The following is a 13,155-nucleotide window of genomic DNA, read 5'->3' as shown; positions in this document are numbered from 1 at the left end:
GATTCATTTCAGGTTAGGAGAGGGCAGCAAGGAGGCTGAGTCAGGAACTAGGGTACCTCGGAATCTCAGACGCAGGCCAGCTTGAGCAGGGCCTTCCCATCCTGGCCACTGGGTTGCTGACTTCCCGGCGTATGAGTGCCTAGCACATAGTCAGGTCTGGAAGTTTTGTTGAAGGGTGGGAAGGAGAAATAGGTGTAGGGTGGGGTTGGCGTGGCATGTACTTGGGAGGTGTGCTGATTATGACAGCGGCTAGCTCCTAAGTAATCTGTTAACACTCCTGGGGATACAGGTGCCTGTCACTGGAGAGATCAGTCTGGAAAGACTGATGAGTGCTTACGAGCTAATGGTGGTGAGATGGGAGGTGGAGTTTATTAACTGAGCAAACATTTATTGGATGCCTGCCCCGTGCCAGGCCCTGAGGCCACATGACAACTGAACATGAGCTTTCTCAGGGAGATAATACAGCGCAATGAGGCAGGGGCTGAAATAGAGGAGGGCGTGTGGGAGAAACACCGAGTCTCTCGTGGGGAAGGACATCGCATTATTTATTGCTGTTTACGGATGTAAGTGCTGAGTGGGTCTTTGAGATCAGCCCTCGTTTTACTGTGGGGGAAGGCCCTCAACTGAGTTAGTCCTGCCCATGGTGTTGCCCCCGGAGCCATGTTGCCTGTGATCTGGTCAGGGAGATCCAGAGGGACTAAGCTTTTGGAAAAAACATTGATTTTCATTTTTAAAAACTAAAGTTAAACTACTGGAGGAAGGAAGTTTCCGGGCCCAGCTTTATACTCAACCTCCTTTGTCTCTAGCACACCCTGGGTGTCAGTACATTCTCCCTCTTGTCGTCAGGCCCCTACAGAGTGTGGGTAGAACTATTATGGCCCCACCAGCAGCAACGAAAAGGCGGGGATTTTCTGTGAGTGAAGCTGGTGTCCAAAGAGAGGCATGGAAGACCCAGAAAGCTGTCGTGGGCTGCATTTGGTCCTTTGTCTCAGAAGTGGTTAGGAATTTAGTACTTCTTCTTTAAGCATCTCCAGCTCCTACTCGTGAGTCCACGGTACCAGGTAAAGCGTATTTTCTCCCAGGAGGACACTTGGAAGAGAGTTAGGTTGACAAGCTTTTTGCTTTGCCTAACGCAGTTCTGCCAGCCTCAGCTGGACATGTCTTTGCTCCAGTGCCAGCCCATCCTGCAGCCTCGTCCCACGTCCTCTCTCCCCCTTGCTCTCCATAGCATGGCCTGAGGCCTCCTTCACCTCTTGCCCACAACCCCGTGCAGCCTGTCTTATCTGCCACGCACGCTTCATCTCCTCTCCTGAGCTCGTCGTGTCCAGTTAGGAACGTGGTTGAGCCTCTGTGTGACACAAGGAATGATGCTAACTGAAGCAGCTGAGTGGGAGCATTCATGCCTGAGTCTGCTTTGACTTAGATTTTGCCGATATCAGTTTGTGCTGAAGAGCCTGTCCCACTCTCTCGAGCTGCCCTTGGGGTTTCTCTGACAACCCGTCCCTCAGATACTAGCCACAGTGACTTCATCTCTGCCCATTTGGAGTCAGATCTGACAGTCCCCGGAAGAACGAGGTTGGGTTGCATTGGTCCATTAGGCGTAATGTCTGTGGCAGCCCAGCATCACAGATTTCTCGTGGTGGCTTTTGCAGTAAATATTTTAAACCCAGGATTCTCTGGTCTTAGGAAACGTGTGCACCAGCGCAGCAGGGAATCAGGACATGGTAATGGTGTCTTCCCTTCACCACCCCACCCTCACTTCCACACCCAAACCTGGATGCTCCCAAACTACTACTATGTTCTTATTGACTTACTCAAATATACCACTTTTCTAAGTGGGAATCAACAGTTTGGCAGATTCAAGGCGGTGGGATGGGAGAGGAGGAGTCTGAATGGGGGAAGGGTATTTCACTTTTTTCAGAGCTCATAATTCAAGTGACACAGCCAACTCAAAAGCAGGCAAAGCAAAGAAAGGAAAATATGAAGAAGGAGCTGCCGGGCTCACATCATGGGGAAGCGTGTTTGGATGCAGGGGCTCAGCTCCTGTGGTCTGGTTCTGTCTCTCTCTGAGCCTCATTCCTTCTCGCCTCTGCCTCCTAATTCTTCATGTAGCCTCCTACAAGTGAGACAGGATCCCCACGCTGGCAGCCCTGGTCCTGGGGTGCTCTGACATACGCATCTGAGTCACGGGTCCTCCCTGTGGCCCGGCGGAGGTAGGAAAGGCTGGGGTGGAGATGGGCCCTGCTGGAGCCACAAGAACGGAGTTTTGTTGAATAAGAGAACGGATAAAGGGTGCTGAACAGATTAAGACAGCAGCAGAGAACCACTGCATTAATCTTAAATGGTCAGCTTTCAAAAAATCTTAAGCTTAGTAAATCTGAGTTTTTTCCCTTTATATACTGAAATATTTTGATCATAAATTTTGGCACTGGATATTCTCTGAATAGTGGAAGCTAATCCTACCAGGATATCTAAAAAACTAGATAGAAATTAAGTGCACATATAATAACGTGAAAAGCTATAAGAAGCCAAACATTAAATATGTCCTAATTCTTATATGAAAAGTTATGTTTGTCACCTTGCACCTTAGTCAAATCTTGTCAGATCTCCTTAGCACTTAATAATAAAAGCCTTTCATAATTTTTAGTTGACTTTAATAATAGATCCTAATGAGAGAAATCTCCACAAATTAATAACCTCTATTCTTAGTATAAATGGCATCTTAAGTACAAGGAAGCTTTCTAGCTAAATCTGATTTATGTTACAGATCTGATTAGTTACAAAAATAAAACGGCTTTGCCACAGAACTCCTAAAACTCGGGTGCACTGTGTCTGCATGAATTGGCTTGAATATATTTCTGAACTACCAAATTTGTTTGACGTTTTATCTTAAATCCCCAGAACTCCAGCTGGAAGGTGACAGTTAGAGCATATTTTAAAGTCATCTGTTTTAACATCCCTTTATCTTAAAAGGAGTATATAAAAGATTTTGACTTTAAAATCACTAACATTAATAATGTATGACATATTCAAGCTTTTATTAGAACTCAATCTCTAATGTATGTGATTTTATTCAAGAAAGTTAAAATGTGCTTATCATCGTCAATGAAAATGTAGCTCAAGATCAGAGATGCAATAGCTCGATGCCAGGAAATCATCACAAAAGCTGAAAGTATAGCTTACCTTTAAATTCCACTCGGCTGTTTGCCACTTAAAATTAGGCTGTCTGCTCAGAGAGTAAGAAATACCATTCCTGATGGTGCACGTGTTATTTATTATTATTATTATTAAATGAAGATAAAAGTCATTGCACACATTGTGGCTGGTCTTTAATGTGACAGTTATGGAGGTGGCTCCGTGAAGGAGCTTGTTCACATCCTCCCTTGGCCACAAACCCAGTCCATCCCAGGCTGCTCTGTGCTCAGGGGTCTGCATCCTTGCTGTCCAGCCTGGCTGATGACTGGACACCTGGGCAAGAGCTCCACCTCTCTGAAACTGTCATCATCTTGTCTGTGGAGCACATTGTCGAGCAGCCTCCTGCCCAGGACCCCTGGTAGAGAAAGAGAGCACTGGAGCTGCTAGGGGTGGGGAAGGGGGGTGTGCAAGGGAGTGAGTGGGAGGGTGTGGTCTTCTATCCCGCCTGCTTTCCTGGGCAGCACACTCAAGGGACCCCAGGGCCCACTCCTCACAGCAACAGCTTGAACATAACTGAGCAAGCCGATCGCTAAGATTTCTTCTAGATTTTAAATACCACAATTTTATGATCATAGACTTAAGGAAACTGAGATGTTCTCAGAGCGTAATCTTCACTGTAGAAGTTAAAATCCTGATTGCTCCCGAGCGCATGAAACGGCATCTTGCTTATTCTAACAGCAAATGCCATTCCTTCTTTGTTCTTCCTTCTTCTTTCAAAGGTGTTGCAGTTTATACATTATTGAACAAGCTGCAGAGAAGGTCATTACTTTGTGAAGAAATGTGGCTTAACACCTAATACAGCATGCCAGCAATTGGAAAGATTTTCTAATGGTCACTCACATTCTAGATATTCTCATCCGTAATACGATTTATCCAAAGCATGCTGCAGCAAAACCTCCAACCAGAAGGTTCAGACACCAAATAAATTCTATATAGTCGTATTTTATGATTAGCTGGAGAACTACTAAAGAAAAGCACGTCATTTGACCTCAGCTCAGATCTCAGTGAGACACACTGGTGCTCCCGGCACCTCAGTGAGCCTGGTGTCCAGGCGCCAAGCTGCGTGGGGTGCTGCACAGCGTGTGCTCCCACACCTGGGGTGCAGGAGCAGGCGAGGGAGGAGGCGGGGCTGCGGGCCTGCTCTGAGGAGCTGCTGCGTCCACCTGCACAGAGCAATCAGGATCGGGCCCAAGGTGAGCAGCTTCAAAGGACAGTGCTAGCGTTCTCCCAAAACGTGGCACAGAGAGGGGGTGAGGAGCATCACTGGTTAATGAGGGCTTCTGGTCCACCAAGTTTTGGTTAGTTACCGTTTACTTAGGGTAGGTAAAGATGGCCTGAGACTTTGCCAAATGGGTGTGAGGATTTGTCTCCACTGATGGGAGAATATGTAAAATTATAAGAGAAAAAAAATCACTTTATCCTAGTTAAAATCAAAAACACCCCTTGGAGTTCAAGTTGTTTTTGTTACAATTGGGAGAAGTAAGTGGTATGACTTTAATGACGGAAGAAATGAGGCAGAGGCAGTGTAGAAAAATAGACACAGAGAAAGGGGGGAAACAGTGGAATTCCCATGCTTCCTCCTTCCCTGAAAGATAATAGATTTGCCTTGGAATTCAAGAGCGAGGGCGCGTGCAGCTGGCGGGCTGGGCTCGAAGCCGGATCTGCCCTCCTGCTGGACCGGGCGCTGGATGCGCCGCACTGCCCTCCCCGAGCCCCCGAGCCGCGCCCCTTTGAGGCTCGGAGCTGGCACATGGTGCCGCTCACATGGCTTGGAGTGGCTGGGGGAGAGGGAGAGAGGCACTAAGACCCCCAGGCCTGCTCCTTTGTAAGGCCTTGTTTTACAGGCCGCCCAGCTCTCGGATGGTGGGTTTTGTCCTCACACGGAAACGACCCCTCCACTGTCGGCCAGTTTCCCTTCCCTCTCTCCCTGTCCCCGCCCCGCATACGCCATGCCCAGCTGCCCTGCTGCTCCCCCTCGTCCGCAGCTTCTCTTGCTCCCCGCGCTCTCAGTCGGGAGGGGGCACGTGAAATTTCGCCTTGCCAGCGGCTGAGGGTCCCCCAGCGCTCTGCCCTACCCGACCCTGGCTCTGGTCATTGGGCAGAATCAGGGTAAGGGGGAAAGAAGGGGAAGTGGAGACCCCTCTCCCAGAAACCCAGGTGACTTTGACCTATTGACTTGTTTCCCACCCACCCTGCGCCCTCTCCAGCCTGTCCCTGCCTATCGAGTTCCTGGGGCCTGTTACTCATCATACATTTCTTTTCCCAAATCTTCACTCCCTAAAACTCAGCCCCACTTCCACCTGGAGACAGAGGGGCCATTTTCATTCAGTGGAAGCTGAGGAAGGGTCCATCAATGTTGGGAGAGCCAGTAGGGGACAGATTCTCAACACCCCAATTCAGAGTCCTGGATGCATTTCCCCTAGAAATCATGTGAAAAATGATGTGTTTGCCGTAGAAATCATGCCACACACCAGCCTCTAATGGAACTGTGCTTCTCAGTTGCCAGGGATTAAATAGGCTTGTATTGGGCGCACAGGTCTCTCCGTGCCACTTCACTGGCTGTGTGTGGTGGGCCAGTTCCCTGCCCTCTTTCTGCCTCGAGTTCCCCATCTGCAGAAATGAGGGCATGCCCACTCTGTCGCAGGGCTCTTGTGAGGGTTCAGGTAACAGATGTCTGTAAAGCCAGGTTCCTCCCTGTCCCCAGACACCTGCCTGTTGAATTCCACTACACCAGCAGCTCTGTATTACATTGCTCCCATGGAATAATGTGTCCCAGGTGCCAGAAGCCTGACAGGCAAGCTTTATGTTTTGGTGGCCCTGGCACTGGAAGGGTCCTGGCCATGAGTGTGCAAAGAGGACTTTGGCCCTCTCCTGGTAAAATGTGGTTCTGAGAGAAAAGGAATTCAAAACCCCACCTCAGTTGAGAAGAGTAATAATTGTTATCATTCATGGAGCACTACCTATGCTTTTCGTGTATAATTTAGTTACCCGTTATGGGCTGAATTGTGTCCCCTCATAATTCATGTTGGCATCCTGACCCCCCCCCCCCAGTATCTCAGAGTGTGACTTAATTTAATGAGGTAATTAAATTAAAATGAGGTCTTTAGGGTGGGCCCTCATCCAGCGTGGCCGGTGTCCTTTTAAGAAGAGGAGATGAGGACACAGGGAAGACCATGTGAAGACACAGCGAGAAGGCAGCTGTCTGCAAGCCAAGGAGAGAGGCCTCAGAAGGAACCAACCCTCTGACACTGATCTTGAACCTCTAGCGCCTAGAGCTATGAGAAAATAAAGTGTGTTGTCTAAGGCCCCTGGTCTGTGGTGCTTTGTTATGGCAGCCCAAGCAGGCTGACACAGTGCTGATGTCCACATTTAATGGGTAAGAAAACTAAAACCCTGAGACTAAGCAAGACCAAGAGCACAAAGCTGATCCCCCAGGCTGTGCTCTCAGCCGCTTTGGTGTGTGTGGCGTCCCCCACCCCATCCCGCCCGGAGTCGCTTCAGAGACTGTTCAAATCACATTAGAATAAGGCAGGTTAATTTTCCATGGGATGGTTGCTGTGTAGAATGTCCTGCATTGATGGAGAAATACAAGCCCCTTGAGGGCAGGGAGTGTACCTATCCTGTTCATCTTGCTCTCCCCAAAGTCTCGGATGGTGTCTGGCAGGAGCCCACTGGCTGAAGCCATTGATTTAAATTACTTTGTGTTTGAAAAAAGCAGACAGAGCAGCGTATTCGTAAATCAGTTGTGAAGTGTCTTCAGCAAGGTATCGTGAGGTCTAAGGTCTAACGTTGCCTTTTCTGTTGATCGTGACATCTTCAGGTCCTGAAGAACATTCTAAAACCTGCTCTTTCATAGGTCTTTTCTCAAATAGGTTTCATTACTCACAAATTTGAAAAAGTCTATTACAAAGTTATTTTTAGGGGGCCGGCCCAGTGGCAGAGTGGTTAAATTCGCACACTCTGCTTCGGTGGCCCAGCATTTCGCTGGTTCGGATCCCGGGCGCGGACTTGGCACTGCTCATCAGGCCATGCTGAGGCGGTGTCCCACATGCCACAACTAGAAGGACCCACAACTAAAATATACAACTATGTACTGGAGGAGGTTGGGGAGAAAAAGCAGAAAGAAAAGAAAAAGATTGGCAATAGTTGTTAGCTCAGGTGCCAATCTTTAAAATAAAAAAAGTTATTTTTAAATGTTAATTCTGGAAATCTGTTACCAATAAAAATTGAGCTGTGCCTGGTTATTGCTGCTTTGGCGTCTCGGCTCCTTCATGAGACTTGTGAAACCTTTGTGCCTGAGCCTTCTGGACTTGAGTTTGCTTCTGAACTGGCTCCCTCCTGCATCATGAAGCTGTTGGACCATCACAGCACTCTCTCATTGCATAAACTCTCCTATGTCAGAAATCACATGAAAGGATTACTTCTGGGACTTAGAGGTTCATGTTTTCATGTACAGTAAGTTAAGTCTTAATAGAAATCTTAATTTTTAATTTGGTCTAACGTCCTGGCTTACTCTTGTATTTCCCATGCACTTGAGTAAAATGCTGTGGTATGAAAAGAAATAGCAGAAACCGTTAGCTTAAAGAATTGGTGTGTTCTCTTGAAAACCTGTGTGAATGACCACTTCACCTCAGCATGCCTTCGCCTCACATGCGTTCCTTGCTCCGCTGCTTTGGGGCAGCATTGCTCTAGAAGGGCGCTCTCCACCGCAGAGAATGATCATGAGGCAGCGTTTTATTCCTCTTGACCCCCCGCCCGCTCGGCAAGGGAGCATCAGCAAAGGTACTTCTTAGGACCAATCGGTTTTCACTCCAGTTTAAGGAATAGAAGGAGAGAAAGGCACAAACTACTCATAAAAGTGCTTTGGTGTCATTTTGGAAAAAATGAAAGTCTGCAAATGTCCACACTTTCCACACCATCAAAATCTCCACGTTGACCAGGTTAGGAGGTTGTGCAGAGCTGGTGGGCGAGCAGCCACCTCTCAGGAAAGCCTGAGGAGCGTGGCCAGCCCCACCAATCCAGTGACACACCCCAGCTCAGTGGGCCACCGTGCCTTCCTCCCCAGACTCACCTCTCAAGAAGGTTCCATAGTTCCATCCATAGTAACCAGGTTAAAGCACTTTACATTACGGCTTTTCAAACTTTTTTCCTCATGCACAGAAAGAAATCAGTTTAACTTTACAACTCAGCACTCATGTATGTAACTAAAGCAACATTATTTATCCTAACTATGTTTGATTCACTCAGATTTTCTATTTTATTCCCTTGAAAAAAAACCCTCCAAGACATGCATACGGGTTGGTCACAAGCCATTAAATCGATTTGTTGATCCATGAGTGGGTTTTGAATCACAATATGAAAAGTTTTGTCTTAGATTTAACGTATCAGGTAATTTTTTTTCTAATTCACTCATCACAACCTGTTGCGGGAGATGAGCCTGCTGTTTTGAGAGGAAAGAAACATTGCAAGAGAAGAAGGAAGAAGAGGGGTGTGGGCTTCTGCCCAGGGGCCCCCTGCTGCCAGGCAGCAGGCAGGGCGGTGGGAGTGGTGGGGAGGTGGGCAGCGGGGGAGGGCCGGGAGCCCCAGGCACGCGGTTCCTTTAGTCCAACTTCGGGCCCAGCACCAGTGTGCGGAGGACGTGTGTGTGCCTTCATGCCTTATTTTTCTCTCTGAAAAGCACAGGAATTCTCTAAAGACATGTCATTCTTTCAGAAGGAAACTAACTTTGCACTGTTTTGTTGTCTTTTATGCTACTGGTACTCTGGCGTTTTTTGGGAATAAAGGAGAGAGATCTAAAATTTTAGTACTGTCCCCTCTGAGCCGCTTCACAATGGCACATCGCAGCCGGCAGCGTTTTACTTTTCTGGTGGTCACTGGTTTGCCGCCGCGGTGGATCTGTGCCCAGGGAAGTCGTGGCAGCGCCCCAGGGATGTGGTGGGGCCGCCGCGTGCCCGGTGCCCACTGAGCCTTGCTGTGTCTCCACAGGCCTCGGCAAGACCAAGAGGAAGACGAGTGCGCGGGACGCGTCCCCGACGCCCAGCACGGACGCCGAGTACCCGGCCAACGGTGGCGGCGCCGACCGCATCTACGACCTCAACATCCCCGCCTTCGTCAAGTTCGCCTACGTGGCCGAGAGGGAGGACGAGCTGTCCCTGGTGAAGGGGTCGCGCGTCACCGTCATGGAGAAGTGCAGCGACGGCTGGTGGCGCGGCAGCTACAACGGGCAGATCGGCTGGTTTCCCTCCAACTACGTGCTGGAGGAGGTGGACGAGGCGGCCGCCGAGTCCCCCAGCTTCCTGAGCCTGCGCAAGGGCGCCTCCTTGAGCAACGGCCAGGGCGCCCGGGTCCTGCACGTGGTGCAGACGCTGTACCCCTTCAGCTCGGTCACGGAGGAGGAGCTCAACTTCGAGAAGGGAGAGACCATGGAAGTGATCGAGAAGCCCGAAAACGACCCGGAGTGGTGGAAATGCAAAAACGCCCGGGGGCAGGTCGGCCTTGTCCCCAAAAACTACGTGGTGGTCCTAAGCGATGGGCCAGCCCTGCACCCCGCGCACGCCCCGCAGATCAGCTACACGGGGCCCGCGTGCACCGGGCGCTTCGCGGGCCGAGAGTGGTACTACGGGAACGTGACGCGCCACCAGGCCGAGTGTGCGCTCAACGAGCGGGGCGTCGAGGGTGACTTCCTCATTAGGGACAGCGAGTCCTCGGTAAGTGCCCTTGGGTCGCCGGTCTGCTGGCGCTCGGGAGGTTCCAGGAGAAAGCCCTAAACGTGTGTATATGCACATAGACTGCACACTGTGGCTCTTGTAGGCCATTCCCTGTTCAGACTGCATGAATGCACTTCAAATAGCAGCAGAGGATTCACGGTGGGGTTGGCACCCAGACTAGCAGTTAAGTTCCACACTCTGCTTCCAGCCTTGGTGCGGCCCTGGTTCCTAGGTTCTGATCAGAATCCGTGAACCTGCTGCGGACCTACACCACTGGTCAGACATGCTATGGAGGCCACCCACCTACAAGATAGAGGAAGATTGGCATGGATATTAGCTCAGGGCTAGTCTTCCTCAAGCAAAAAAGGAGGAGGATTGGCAACAGATGTTAGCTCAGGGTGAGCCTTCCTCAGGGGGTAAAAAAAAAGCCTTCAGGGCTCGTGTTATGATAGATGGGTATGATTTGTCTGTATAATGTGTGTGAGGTTGCTGCCCTGTCATGTACTTGAGTCGGCTCTGAGTGTGGTGACTCAGCTGTCCACACTTGCCCCCATCCTCCTGGAGATGTATTCCCGCAAACGGGAGGTGAGTGCAGTGAAGGTTGTTGCCCCCCTTTGCTGAGGTTACCCTTTTCTCTTCTACAGACCCCACCATCGTTCTCTGCCAGTCTGTTGATCATCTCCCTAGGCCCTGGTGGTTGACACTGTTTCTTCCATGGGTCTAAAGCAGGTCAGCTGTTCTCAGCGAGAGGGACGCCTCCTTTCTGACATAGCCTTTTGTTGGTTGATTTGTTTTTCTTTTTAAGCCGTATAATCCTAAGGTCATCTCTGCCGCAGTCAACACCACTGAGCTCATCTCTGAAAAGCTTTTAAAGCACTTATGAACAGAATTGAAAAGAGAAAGACAATCCTTGAGAGAGAGGAGATTGTGTGTGTGAACTGAATGGGAGGTATGAGGCCCCCTCATGTGCAGCACGCCCCTTTCCAGCAGTAGACACATTTGGGGTTTGTGTTTCGGGTGTGTGGCTGAGCCTGTCTGGAAGAACTGGGCCAGCAGCACAAAAGGTAGGCCTTTTTGTGTGTTATTAGGGAAATACTCAACCAGTTTTGTAGATCTCTTTGCAAATCGCCTTCCATATTGTGAGACCCGCCCTTTGCCCCGGATCAAGAGTTCTGAAGCTCGAGTCCACTGGGATTACTCTGTGTTGGTTCTAGCAGGGTTTCCTTTAACTTTTTAAATGGAACCTACATTTCTAGTAAGTTTGTACCATATACTGTAATCGTTGTCCTCTGGAAAAAGTGCACATTTGGGACTCCTGTTGACTGATGTGAGAGGAATTCAAGGCCACAGGAAGTGTTTCTCCTCTTCGGAGAGAGAGGCAGCTGTGTTCTGTTCTTCTTTGAGGCAGGAGGAGCGTCGCGGTGGTGGGAACCTGGCCCCTTCGTGGTGTCAGCAGGTCTGGAGTTGGCGGCCGCCTTAGATGTGCTTGAGCATGCACGCCTGGCCTGGACGTTAACTACATCTGAAATCTGAACTCTGAGGTTCTCTTATCCAGCCACCAGAGTTTATCATTTCTGGCAAGACATCACATTAAATTGCTCTCACATGACATAAGCTCTGTGCATAGCTTCCTTAGATCCTGTCTGAGGCTTAAGAGAGTTAAGTAGAGCAACACTTTTAACTCTTCTGAGCAGAAACTCAGACAAAGCCCTGGCAGCCCGATTACAATATGCAGTGATGGGTCCAGGGTGCTTAGGGGCTGAGTGTAATTCAGTCAAAAAGTATAATCTTGATTTAGAAACTCTGAATTTGAAAAGACTTCTTAGAAGGGGGAGAGGGGCAAAGCGACCCTCCAGTGTGGCGACATTCGCCCCGTGCACTGTGCTTTCTGTCTGGGGTCTGGGCACAGGGGGAAAGTCCTTGGAAGGAGGGTGGGTGAGAAGGGCATCCTCCAGGTTTTTGGCCTTATGGAGCACTTGTTGCTTTTCTGTGCGACCAGCACATACAGGTGGTTGTCACTGTCATCTGAGGGCCCGATGCTTTGGGGTAGGGAGGGATGCTCGCATTATCTGGGTTCCATCTCAGACCTGGAATAAGCTCCAGTATCTCGTTTGTCTAGCGTTATTAGAGAATAAGCTTTTTCTAAATAATGAAACATTAATTGTTTACATTTCATTTTGACCATGTCTATGGGAGGCTTTCCGGATTTTTTGCATTCTTTCTTAACTTAGAAAACCAAGCTATGACATGCTAATAGCATGCCAGGGCCATTGATTCTTGGGGCGTGGGGTGGGAAGGGGTTCTCTGGGACTTTCATCGGCTCTGCACCCACAGTGGTACCATCTTGGTCTGAAGACTGCCATGTAGCCTGATGGTGTGCCAGGCTGCTTGTCCTGATGAATCATGCCATGACATGTGGTGTTTTCTGCTATTAATGTGCCTGCCTTGTGCCAAAGGGATGCTACAAGGAAATTTAAGGCGTGTTGCTTCTTTTCCCCTGACAGCAGAATGAGGTCTGGTTGGCAGCTTTTCATGCTCATAACCAGGTCTGTTATCGGCTGTCATCTGCGGCTGTTGAGGAGCTGTCGGGATGGACAAACCCATTACTTATTCCTTTTCTGCCAGCCACTGCTTCTGCCTCTTGCCAGTGTCTCCCCATCTCTGTTCCTTTCCTCCTTTGTCTTTTCTTTTCCTGTTCCTTTTGGCTTTTCTAAGATGAGAGCTTGGCTTTCAAAGCCACCACTAGGCCAACATGTGTCCTTAGCTTTGCGATCTGACCCAGTGCGTCGCAGTGTGCCCGGGCAGAAAGGTTTCTGATGGGCCAGCAGACTCAGAGGCTTCTTCATTTAGTTTCCTTTTGCTTGCTTGCGGTCCTGGGGCCCAGGGCCTTCCTTTGAGGTTACCACAGGACGCCTGATTTCTGAATAAGCACAGCAGCTTGTTTAGAGCGCATCTTCAAGAGGGGCATCATTTTAAAAATATCCTGAGTGATTCCATTATAAATAAGCTAGACTCTTGCTTGACGATATTTTGCATTTAAAAATTTTTAGTATTTTTCTGTTTTGAAAAGTAAAAATATACCTGCCTCTGAGTCCAAGAAATCTGTGCTTTTTGGGGGGAGATGTGCATATTTCAGAAAAACATTGCCACATCCTGCAGTATCCAGTGTCAGCGAGTGCTGGGTGTTTCGGAGGAGTCTGACAGACTTAATGTTTTATCAATGAGTCAATGAACCAAATGACCCTGTTTTGGC

At 49.2% G+C, this 13,155-nt stretch overlaps 1 protein-coding gene across 5 annotated transcripts in view; it reads left to right on the top strand.

Annotated features, from left to right (window-relative positions):
• Positions 1–13,155, top strand: part of NCK2 (NCK adaptor protein 2) — a 143,507-nt gene that overhangs the window by 113,468 nt on the left and 16,884 nt on the right. For all 5 annotated transcript variants that reach the window (XM_070511538.1, XM_044773077.2, XM_044773076.2 and 2 more), the window contains one exon: positions 9,181–9,902. In XM_070511538.1, coding sequence (XP_070367639.1) covers positions 9,181–9,902 — 722 coding nt within the window. The remainder of the gene's footprint in view (positions 1–9,180; positions 9,903–13,155) is intronic.

Source organism: Equus asinus, chromosome 6, assembly GCF_041296235.1.
Source record: "Equus asinus isolate D_3611 breed Donkey chromosome 6, EquAss-T2T_v2, whole genome shotgun sequence".
Classification (NCBI taxonomy): domain Eukaryota; kingdom Metazoa; phylum Chordata; class Mammalia; order Perissodactyla; family Equidae; genus Equus; species Equus asinus.
The sequence above is the reverse complement of the archived record's forward strand: the minus strand, read 5'-3'. Positions and strand labels throughout refer to the sequence as shown.